This window comes from Garra rufa, chromosome 3, assembly GCF_049309525.1.
Source record: "Garra rufa chromosome 3, GarRuf1.0, whole genome shotgun sequence".
NCBI lineage: Eukaryota > Metazoa > Chordata > Actinopteri > Cypriniformes > Cyprinidae > Garra > Garra rufa.
In genome coordinates this window covers 48,081,029-48,092,894 of record NC_133363.1, presented here as the reverse complement: position 1 = coordinate 48,092,894, position 11,866 = coordinate 48,081,029, and the positions used below count along the sequence as shown (strand labels likewise).

The 11,866-nt window shown below is 36.8% G+C and overlaps 1 protein-coding gene across 1 annotated transcript in view; it reads left to right on the top strand.

The window, feature by feature from the left end:
* Positions 1 to 11,866, top strand: part of svep1 (sushi, von Willebrand factor type A, EGF and pentraxin domain containing 1) — a 103,292-nt gene that overhangs the window by 57,728 nt on the left and 33,698 nt on the right. Inside the window, exons 8-18 of the mRNA XM_073836282.1 lie at positions 2,292 to 2,410; positions 2,507 to 2,636; positions 2,767 to 2,874; positions 5,948 to 6,079; positions 7,296 to 7,487; positions 7,671 to 7,792; positions 7,908 to 8,013; positions 9,162 to 9,359; positions 9,458 to 9,691; positions 9,967 to 10,128; positions 10,304 to 10,465. Of these exons, the coding sequence (XP_073692383.1) occupies positions 2,292 to 2,410; positions 2,507 to 2,636; positions 2,767 to 2,874; positions 5,948 to 6,079; positions 7,296 to 7,487; positions 7,671 to 7,792; positions 7,908 to 8,013; positions 9,162 to 9,359; positions 9,458 to 9,691; positions 9,967 to 10,128; positions 10,304 to 10,465 (1,665 nt within the window). The remainder of the gene's footprint in view (positions 1 to 2,291; positions 2,411 to 2,506; positions 2,637 to 2,766; positions 2,875 to 5,947; positions 6,080 to 7,295; positions 7,488 to 7,670; positions 7,793 to 7,907; positions 8,014 to 9,161; positions 9,360 to 9,457; positions 9,692 to 9,966; positions 10,129 to 10,303; positions 10,466 to 11,866) is intronic.

Below are 11,866 nucleotides of genomic sequence, written 5' to 3'. Positions count from 1 at the left end.
GATTTATACAGACAGTACCTGGGAAAGAAAATCCGGTCGCCGCCATCCTGAACTTAGTCACGATAAATCGAGTGTCGAGCACCAATGAATTTATCAGGTTATCAACGTATCAGGTTGTAGTTTCCTTCGTGCTCGACACTCGACTTATCGTGACTACATTTAAGATGGCGGCCACCGCTCTGTTCCTGGTGGAAGATGTCTGTATAAATCTTCTTGTAAATAAACTACCGGTGCTTTTTCTGAGTTCTCAATGTCTCGTTTTAAATGTCAGGGCCCTAGGAAGTCTACCGATGAAGTTTGGAGCTACTTTGTGCCTCGTAAATGGCGTAAAACAGTGATTTATTTACATGGCTTTTCCGATGCCCTGTTCACTCTCATAGACAGCCTGTTGTGAGCATCGGCTAACTGACCCCAGATTTCGGACAGCTGGACACAAACCGAGATGAAATATGCAAGGTACGTTCACACTCGGTATCATGATTCAATACACTTTAGGTCAATATCACACCGGAGTTCTCCTTTAAGACTTTTATGGCTGAATATAAGGTAAATGAATCTCTGACTGTAGTAGCACCATTATTTCAATTATGTGAAACGGTTGCACTTGCTGAGCTACTGTCGCTACCTATTGCTATTTTTATCGCAACACAACTCGGAATACACATTGTGTGGCTTTTGGTTTTGGTTCCTAGAGATAAGTAGAGGAGAAAAGAATAAAACTTCCTAAAGACCTGCGTCTTTGTTCTCTCCACTTTAGCCCTGATGCTTTTGAGGCTGTTAGTAGACCACAGCTACTGAAAGAGCTAGCAAACAGCAGAGATAAGACACGCTAGATGCCATTCTGACAGGATGCAATCATGCCGACACTGCCAATCATGACGCCACTGCCACTGAAGGAGTATCTCAGCACAGATTTCACTCTATATCATAATCGATGGTAAAGCATTTGGTTTAAGCCTATGTTTATATCCATCGATACCTGTAAGCGTCCAAGTTGTGTATTCCAAGTTGTGTTGCGGTAAAAATAGCAACAGGCAGCACCAGTAGCTCACCGAGTGTAACCATTTCACGTTTTCAAAATAATAGCACCCCCTATAGTCCAAAATATGTATACAATGATGTTGGTTTTTTTAAATAATGTAAATCTTTAATGGGTTTTTCTACTACATATTTCAGTAAGAGACATCATTTACATTATATTAAGCCATACAAGTCTTAACACCTGGAGTTCCCTTTAAAACTTTGCTGTCTATGCAGGATGTGTCTAAACACGATGTGTTTTTGTAAGGAAAATATACATATTTAAAATGTAATTATCACTTTAAACTAGCTTGCACTCACTGTTATACGCGGAAGCAGCTTTTGGCGGATGATGTAGGATGACGGCATTGCGCATGCGCCACTCAGAAGTCTAAAACGCAGAAGTGCAAGTGGAGAGATCAAAACAAAACAACGGTCACAAATTAGAAGTACAAAACAAGGATTTGTATAGAAGAATGTCGGAGGATTTCGATATAAGCCAAGAGGTTTTGCTAAAGTAAGGAAACTTTGCTTCATTTGCTCCTGTAAACAAACACTATGCATACGTCCTACATCATCTGCCCGGAGGAGCCTCATTGTATAACAGTGAGCGCAAGCTGGATTAAAGTCATTTTTACGTTTTATGGATATGGATATTTGAGGCACTTTTTTATTATGAATGGATGCACTTTATTGGACTTGTTTTGACCTGTTGAAGAGAAACACTCGCCTATTGGCATGATAAAGCTTGAAAGAGCCAGGACAATTTTTTTAATATAACTTTGATTGGATTCGTCTGAAAGAAGGAAGTCAAATACGCCTAGAATGGCTTAAGGGTGCATAAATAATGGGCTAATTTTCTTTTTTAGGTGAAACAACCCTTTACATCAAAAGTTCACCCGAAAAGGATAATTGCCATTTAATTTTTTTAAGCATTTCTCAAAATATCATCTTTTTTGTTCTATACAAGAAAATAAGTCTTTCAGGGTTGGAACAACATGAGGGTGGTTAAATGGTGATTGTTTGGAATTAAGCCACTTTTTTTTTTTTTTTGCAGTGTACAGTAACCAGGGGCCATCGAGCTCCAAAAGGGATGAAATCTATTTACATTACAGATGTTTTACATGAAGCGTAAGATTGAAGATGAGCTAGCTAGAGGCAATGAGTGACATCATTATGGCGTGTTTACATCAGTAATTGAATCAGTAATTGCTAATGAGGGTTGACGTTATGGAGACTTTCGAGCCCTGAACTGATGTTCTCCTCTGTAGATATAGAGCCTCCATGGATTCGGTGTCCTGATGATGTCATCACGGAGACGGATGAACATCAGAGGTCAGCTAACGTCAGTTTGAGTGCACCCATGCTTAGGGACAATTCCGGAGATGAGGTGACTTTTACATCAGCTCTTTAATTTTCCTTTTTAAATCAAATACCCAGGTTTTGTGTATTTGTTTCCAAATGAGATTTTCCCTTTCTTCCTCAGGTTGTGGTGCAGGTGACCCCTGTTCTAAACCCCATGCAGCCTTTCCCTATAGGGACTGAGTTCATAACATATACAGCAACCGACCGCACTGGAAACAAGGCCAACTGCTCTTTCACTGTTACTGTAGTTGGTGAGGTTGGATTCCATCACATGGTCATACCTAAATGTCATGTTTTTTTTGCCAAACACTATAATTAATATATTATTTACCACATTCAACCTTTAGCAAAATAATTACTTCGTTCTGTACTCTGTTGTAGATACGGAACCCCCCTTGATTGACAGGTGTCGATCTCCACCCACCGTCAAGGCCACTGGAAAAAAAACTGCAGTATACTGGGAAGAACCTCAGTTTTCAGACAATTCTGGTAAATAGTGGACAACTCTGGTAAAAAGTTTAAATTTATCCACCTTTTCTTCCCGTAAGAGTGGGCACAGCCATTTGTAAATTGAATGGGTCTGGCTTCTGGTCACATCAGCTATTTTTAGCTGTACAAAACAGCTTGTTTTGCTTCTTGATATTGTAAATTAGTGTGTCTTAGAATATTATTTTGTATTATCTTAATTATGAGCACACTGGTTTGCAGTGCAAACCTTTTTACCGTTTATTGCAGGTTGTTATTCTTCTCGTTATTTTCCTATAGCGGATAATAAACCAGAAGTCTCACCCTTGCTTCTGCATTAAAGAAAAAGGTGGATAAGAGAGTGAAAAAGACAAAAAAGTGTTTAAAGGTGCACTAAAACATATATATTTATTTATACAAAAATGAATTCTCTCAATTATTTCTTATGATCCACAAGATGTGCTAGTGTTTGTCAGACACTGCCCTGTGCCTCTCCTGTTTTGACACAAAACTATTCGATAATGTTGCTGTTGCTTTATTGACTGCTGTCTATAACTTGATAGATTATTAAGCATTGTTATTACGTAATTATTGTTTATTAGCACTCAAGACTGAAGATGATTAAACTTGCTGACAAATTACATCCAGTCATCTAACTGTTAGCTTATCTGTAAATTCATATACCAAAAAATGCTATTTATGCACAAAAATACCTCATCACTCATCTTCCTGCAGGAAGTCTGCTTCTGCAGGTTGGGCTACATGTTTTCTGGCAAGTTATATCACCAGTCAAGGCAGGGGGTGTGTAAAAAACTGTTCTGGCAGTTTTTTAGCTATGAAGAGCAGCCAATATATGGCTAAACAAATTCACATGATCTTTTACTGTTTTAATAAATAAAGACAGCAAAAAAGGAACAATGTCAGTTGTTAGGCCACGTTTATCATGTTTATACTTTATTTTGATGTTCAGATGAAATATTAAACAGGTCCAGGAATTTGTAGGCCTTACTGGAATGTCTTTGAATCTGGTGCGTGAGAAAATGAATCTTCAGGAATTGACGTTTGGTAGAGTCATCACAGAGAGGCTTCAGTTCAGGACACCTGTGGAGGTTGAATGGGGTTGAATGAACTTCTAGTAGCTGCAGGGAATGGAAATGGTTTGATTTATGAACATTTTACGAACTCTGGATGGGAATCGTTTTCCTACAAAAAAAATTTATTGATTTGGCGCCTTAAGCAGCGATAAGGATTGGAATCAGCATTTTGGTCTCGGGAACAAAGAAAGAACTAAAGTGTATGATATAGTGATTATGGAGTATTGAGTTAAGAAAACATACACAAATGCACAAATGCATATGCACTGCAGATTCCGCAAGATAATTCATTTTGTTCTTAACCAGTTCAGACGTGAATACACAGACACGCGCACACACTTTTCCAGAGAGAAGTTCCAGGTCTATTCCAAACTGTCTGACAAATGTCTGGGTCTGCCGGGTTTTGGAGGGAGTTTTGTCTGTACTAAATATAAACCAGCGTCAGGGTGTGGGCATGGAAAAACAAAACATGCTGACGTTGGAGTAGTGTGGTGTGACGTCGACATGCAGCCTCAGTGTGGTCATAAAGCCTTATTTTAGTGGATATATGTATGAGGGGTTTCATTACAGTTGTGGGTACTGATATGTGCATGCAAATAAGCATGTGTGTCTTTGAGTGTGTGGAGTGTCTGTGATCCTTGAAAGACTCTATTGTCTGACCGCAGTGTAGCACTCTTAGTTCTGTGTCATTAAACAATCTAGCAATTACTTTCCTCTGGCACCAAGGCCTATTATTCCCAGGCCTTTCGAGGAGTACTACAGTAGCGTATCACTCTTTGTGGGACTTTGTGGTTGACCAGAGCGAGTCCTTGTGGAGCTCCACATTGCTCCCTGTGGTAATGTCTGTGAAAGTACCTGTTAATGCCAGATTGCACAACTACAGCGATCTGTCTGCGATATTGCAAACAGATGCAGCTGTATATAGACACTACATGGCCAATAGTATGTGTACACCCCTTTCTAATTAACAGGTTTAGCTATTCTAGTAACCCCAGTGAAGATAAATCTTAATTCTACACCATACAGTGTGGTTCTAAGGAATTGTGTGTTTCCAAATTTGTTGCAACGTTTTGGGATGGCTTTTTTTTTGCTCTAGCATTGTGAGACCCCAGTACACAAAGCAAAACTGATAAGTGAGTCTGGTGTTTAAACACAAAGCCCAGACCTGGCCTTAGCTGAATACCTTTGGAATGAATCTGACATGCTTTTTGTCTGAATGGGATCAAATCCTGCCACCATGTTCCAAAATCTAGTAGAAAGCCTTCCCAGAACTGTAACTGTTATGGCTACAAAGAGATTAAAACAGACTTTTTTTTTTTTTTTTTTTTTTTTTTTACAAATAAAATATACATGCATGTACTGATTTTATATCACATTACATGTACAGTCAAAACAAAGTTTATTCAGACACCAGGTATATTTTGATATTTGTTTTACTAGTGGGTGCAGGAAACTATAGTTCATTTATGTAAGTGAGGATAGCAAAATAAAGTAAACCGTGACATATTATACCCAAAAATTCTTCATACAGTTGACTACCAATAAAACTGATACAATTTGATTTGACACTTTGACTTGACCATGTTTTGTTACATACCTTTCTATCAAAGTTATCTGATATTATCAAGATGAATTTGTTCTGACTCAGTTTAACTTTTGAGTTCTTGTAATATTTTATAACCGTTTTCTAAACTATAGCAAATAAACTGTGATAATGTGAAAAATGTTGAAGGTGTCTGAAAAAATTGGAGTTTGACTGTAATTAATTTGTGATTATCTAGATGAATTTGTTCTGACACAGCTTAACGCTGAGTTCTCGTCTTATTTTATTACAATTTATGTGAATGAGCTATAAGCATAATCCTTCATAAATCATTCTAATTGATGATTTTGCATAAAAAAACAAAAAAACAAATGAAATCTTACTAAATGGCACTTTATATAATTGTGTGCTACTTCCTTGCCTGTATTAAGTAATTTATTTGTTTCATTTTCTTTCTCAGGAGCCTATTTGAATATCTCTAGTACTCACTCATCTGGAAATGTATTTCCTGTTGGAGAAACTTCAGTGTACTACACAGCCACAGACCCTTCTGGAAACAACCGTACCTGTGAACTCATCATTACCGTACAAGGTACTGTATATTAGCATGGACTGTCTCATTGTTGACTAAGAAATGTCATTCCACAAAACATGCTACAATCTACTGTTTTTTTTTTTTTTTAAGTTTTTCTTAAAGAGCAGGTCATATGATGTTTTAAAGTGTCCTAATATTGTGTTGGTTTAAATGCATCTAAGGTCAGAAAACCTCAGAATATACATTTAATATTAGATTCATTTTGCAATGATTTTGAAGAAGCGTTCAAAGCAGTTCCTGAGCTTAAGGTCTGTTAACCCCTCCTCAACATAAGCCTACTCTGCTCTGATTGGTCAGCTGGCCAAGTTTGTTGTGATTGGTCTTTCTGTATACAATGCAAGCAAATTGTGCCCACAGCTACAGTTTAGCTGCTGTACTGTAAACACTTTACTAAATAATAACGGTGGATGTTAGCCGAGTGATAACGTGACTAACTTATAAAACAATACAGTTTGTAAACCAAAATATGTTTACATTCTTTATTATTAATCAAAGTAATTAAAGCAATGACAGTCTACGTTAATTAACACATTCTTAGCAAATAGTGGGTTCACAGTGAATTATCAGAACTATTTCAGTAAGACAGTAATATCATGGTTTACCTAAAGCTGCACTAGGTATACATCACATATTAGAACAAAAAAACTGATGTTTTGAGCACAAATTTTTGAGAAAATGTACACATAATGTATTGTTGGTCTAAATAAAGAAGGTACAGACTTATCTTTCATGGATAAGCGTTTAGCGAATCTCACGCCAAAATTGAAGAAGCAGTCCTCGGTAAAACGACTAGCACACAGCAAAAGGTTGGAATTGTATTGCTGTGGTATAGTGGAAAATTTCATTTTAACCACTGATTCTTCACATCATCATCTTTCGGCAATGAAAACAAAACAAACTTGCTTTCACAGCGCAGAGCAGTGTATGTAATTATGCTAATGTGTTATCTAGTGATGTATATTGATAACAGGCAGACGATTCAAAAATATGGTTTAGGCTGCTCAGAGTTCTTTCTTTTGAGAGACAATATCTTTTTTGTATAATGCACTTTTTTGATTAACAACTTTCAGACTGTTTACAAGCTCTTTAAGAAATAAAGACTTAATCTGACTTTAAATCTGTCTAGCCAGTCAAGATACATTTTTCCAGATTGCTCTTTCTATTTAAATAAAGTAGTTAATTCAGTGGCGCTGAAGACTGTTTATAACCTCAGGTTCAACCTGTGAGAAGCCATTTGTGCCTGTGAATGGAGATTTCTCCTGTGCCAAGACTGAGGAAGGAAAGAACTGCACTTTGATATGCAGACAGGGTTACAGTCTCACCCAGGATGCAGTGCACAGCTACTTTTGCGCCAATAATGGAATCTGGGAGCCGCCCCGTTCACCAGACAGGCCTGATTGCTCCCGTGAGTATTGCTTCATTCTTACTCAACATTTGTCTTTCATTTTTCCTCTACTGTTTGTAATTTCCACTTTCCACACATAGATTCATACATATACTGTGGAGACAAATCCATAGAGCCTCATTTGTAAACTTTTCTTTGAGTTTATTTATTTAATTGTGTCTCCCATGTATCTCCCGTGTATAGTGAACAGAATTGCAAACAATGGATTTAAGCCCTTTGAGATGTTGTTTAAAACATCCCGCTGTGATGATCTTAACTTGCTAAAGTCCTTCACGGGGGAGTTTTCAACTGTTCTTAAAGATATGGTGAGATCTGACACACAAGTATATAGACATGTACGCATACTGTGGCCACATAACTTGAAATGTATCTTGTTATCCCTCATTGTTTTTTCTTTTTTTAATAATCATAATCCTGTAGGTCCCTAAAATCTGCAATGGAGATGATGTCCTCTGCAAACTGGAAATGACTTTACCTGGACAGTGCCTGGAGTATAACTATGATTATCCAAATGGATTTGCTATTGGTAAATATTGACATGCTAATTCTTTTAAAAATAGTTTTTGGTGATTGAAATACACTACCAGTCAAAAGTTATTTAATTTACTTTCATTTCAGCTTTAGTAAATGATTAGTAATCTTACATTTTTTGTTTAATATTATATTTTATTTTATTTCAGATTTACACTATCAGTCAAAAGTTTTTGAACAGTACGATTTTTATTATTTTTAAAGAAATATCTTCTGCTCACAAAGCCTGCAGTTATTGGATCAAAAGTACAGCAAAAACAATTAAATTTTGAAATATTTTTGCTATTTAAATAACTGTTTACTATTTGAATATATTTTAAAATGTAATTTTTATTTATCTGATTTCAAGCATCATTACTCCAGTCACACGATCCTTCAGAAATCATTCTAATATTTTGATTTGCTGCTCAAAAACATTTATTAATATTATTATTATATTGAAAACAGCTGAGTAGAATATTTTCAGGTTTCTTTGGTGAAAAGTTCAGCAGAAGTTTTTGATGAAGTTGAGAAGAACAGCATTTATCTGAAATAGGAATCTTTTGTAACATTATAAATGCCTTTATTATCACTTTGGTCAATTTAAAGCATCCTTGCTAAATAAAAGTATCCAATTAATACATGGTATAGTGTATATTATTTTAATTAGTTTTTATTTCAGATAAATGCTGATCTTTGGGTTTTTCTATTCATCAAAGAATCCTGAAAAAAATGATGATAATAATAATAAAAATGTTTATTAAACAGCAAAGCAGCATATAAAATGATTTCTGAAGGACACTGAAGACTGGAGCAATGATGCTGAAAATGTAGCTTTGATCACAGGAATAAATTACATTTTAAAATATATTCAAATAGAAAGCAGTTATTTTAAATAGTAAACATATTTCACAATTTTACTGCTTTTGCTGTATTTTGAATCAAATAAATGGATTGTGAGCAGAAAAGAATACTTTAAAAACATTAAAAATCTTACTGTTCAAAAACGTTTGACTAGTAGTGTAAATATAAAGCTGAAAGTAAATTTAAAAAAATTAAAATTAAATAAAAATTTGCACTGATAAGATGACTTTATATAGTTTTTCCCCCACATGTGAGCAGATTAAATTTATCAAACTGTAATTTATTTTTTCTTCTCCTCAGGTCCTGGAGGATGGGGCAGTAATTGGGGCTCTCAGAACGGCCAGGACTATGCATATTTTGACACTGGTTTTGCCCCAGATCAAAACATGCAGCAAGATGAATCATCACAGCATGGCTATCACATGAGGACCAAACAGCATCGCAAAATCACTGGCCCTACCAGAGAGCAAAAGATACAAATCCATTTCAATATCACAGGTAGAGAAATACCCCCAACTATTGGGCTAACTTAGGCCCTTTGTTGCACCTATTGAAAGTTAGTTGCAACTTCTCCCAACACAATTCCTTTTTCCCAGCAAGCATCCCACTGCCCTTGTCGAGGAACGACTCGGCGGAAATAGTCAATCAAAGACGTTTACTGAGGGCACTTGAGCAGCTGACCAATCGACTTAAGCGGACACTGAGCAAGCAGCCGTTCTCTACCTTCCACGTGTCGTCAGAGATGATCGTAGCGGACCCCAAATCCCTGGAAAGTAGAAAAGCTACACTGTACTGCCGTCCAGGGTCTGTTCTCAAAGGCAGGGTGTGTGGTAAGTTTGAAAATGAAATACACATTATTCAAAAGGACACATCTGATATCGATTTCAGAGTCAAAATGTGACAGGCATTTAAGTGTTTTTGGGATAGGGTGAAGAGCTGCAAATGTCTGGAAAACATTTGTGGCAAACTATTTAGTTTGCTGCAAATTTGCCACAAATTAGCTGCAACTTTACCACAAAAATACTTGTTTTGCAAAGTGTCAGTCAGTTGCGTATGATTTGGCAACAAACACCTTTTTGACCTTCCTGTTTGTTTTGACTCGTAGTGCAATGCCCAGTAGGGACATTTTTCTCTCTGGAGTATGGTGAGTGTGAGAGCTGTTGGAGAGGGTCGTATCAGGATGCGGAAGGGCAGATGGAGTGTAAGTCTTGCCCGGATGGCTTCTCTACTCCGTACCTTCATTCCCGCAGCCTGGCAGAGTGCAAAGGTAATTGCTCAGCTTGATTCATTGATCTAAAATTGTGAAATGATGGTCTGTATGTTTGTTTAACTTTACTCATCACTCCATTCTGTTACAGTAGAAAACTGTTACTAGATGGGATCTCTAAGTGTGTCTCTCTATTTGTGTGTGTGCATACCTGCATGTGTGTGCATATTTCCAGCGCAGTGCCAGCCTGGCAGCTCGTCATTAACCGGGTTGGAGACCTGTGAGTCCTGTCCTTTAGGGGAATACCAGCCCGATTTCGGCTCTCAGGTCTGTCTGGCCTGCCCTCCCACCACGACCACTGTCAATAGAGGGGCTCTGGATGTCAATGAGTGCGGTGGTGAGATGTAACATAATAAAAATGACTAAAATACACCTAAGAAATACTTAAAGAGCAGGTCATATGGTTTTTTAAAGTGTCCTAATATTGTGTTTGAGTCCCCTACAACAGATTTAAATGCATCTAAGGTCAAAAACAGAATATACATTTATACATAGTCATTTGTCAGTGATTTCAAAACGGTTCATTTGAATCAGCTTTGAGCGTAACCCCTCCCTTCCGTAAGCCTACTCTCTCTCATTGGCACAGAGAAGAATACTTGAGCAAGTTACCATCTTTGTTGCCAAGTACACATTTTTTTTTTTTTTTTTTTTATGTCCGCAGGTTGAAGTAATCCCAATAACATCATATTAAGCCACTGGAATGCAAATTTACTAAGAGAGCCCCAACAAAAACACGTATTTTACACCCCGGAAACGCAATATTTATGTGTTTGTGCTAGTTTTGAGTAGCAATTGGGTGGATTTTGTTGTGAAAACATGGCAACTTGCACCTTTGCATAAAACAATAATATAGTGCTCCAATCCATTCTTAAAATAATGCAAATCGTGCCCACAGCTAAAGTTTCACTGCTAAACTGTAAAGTAATTAGAACAAGGACAGTCTACATTAATCAACAAATTCTTAGGAAATAGTGGGTTCACAGCGAATTATCAGACTATTTTAGCAAGACTACCGTGGTATTACTATCGTAATATCATTGTAAAAAATGCTTTTCTTTTCTTTTCCTATTTTGGCTGGAAACAAGACAAAAAATCAAAAAGCATTTTTGCAAAGCTGCACTGGGTATACATCATATATTAGCACAAAAAACTAGATATTTAGATACAGGTTGTGGTTCGGAGACGTTTGATAGTCTAAATAAAGAAGATTACAAGCCAGAGACGATAAAAGCCAAGATTAGAGAAGCAGTCCTTGGTAAAATGACAAGCACACAACAAAAATTGTAGTGGAATACTGGAAAAATACATTTTAACCACTGATTCTTCACATCATCTTTCAACAATGAAAACAAAACAAACTTGCTTTCACCGCACAGAACACAGCGTCTTCTCGACATGATGTAAACACACTAACTAGCGGAAATGTTTGTGGGCAGTTTAGAGTGTTCGTATTTCATGAGCAGGTGGGGATTATGCCAATATGTTACCTACACTCTTAAAAATAAAGGGGCTTCAAAAGGTTCTTCAACCAATGCCATAGAAGAACTATTTTTGGTTCCACAAAGAACCATTCAGTCAAAGGTTCTTTGAAGAACCATTTCTTGCTTACCTTTTTATAATCTGAAGAACCTTATTTGCCACAAATAACCTTTTGTGAAACAGAAAGACAAAAAGGTTCTTCTATGGCATCGTGAATCACTTTTGTTTTTAAGAGTATAGTGACATATATCGTAACAGG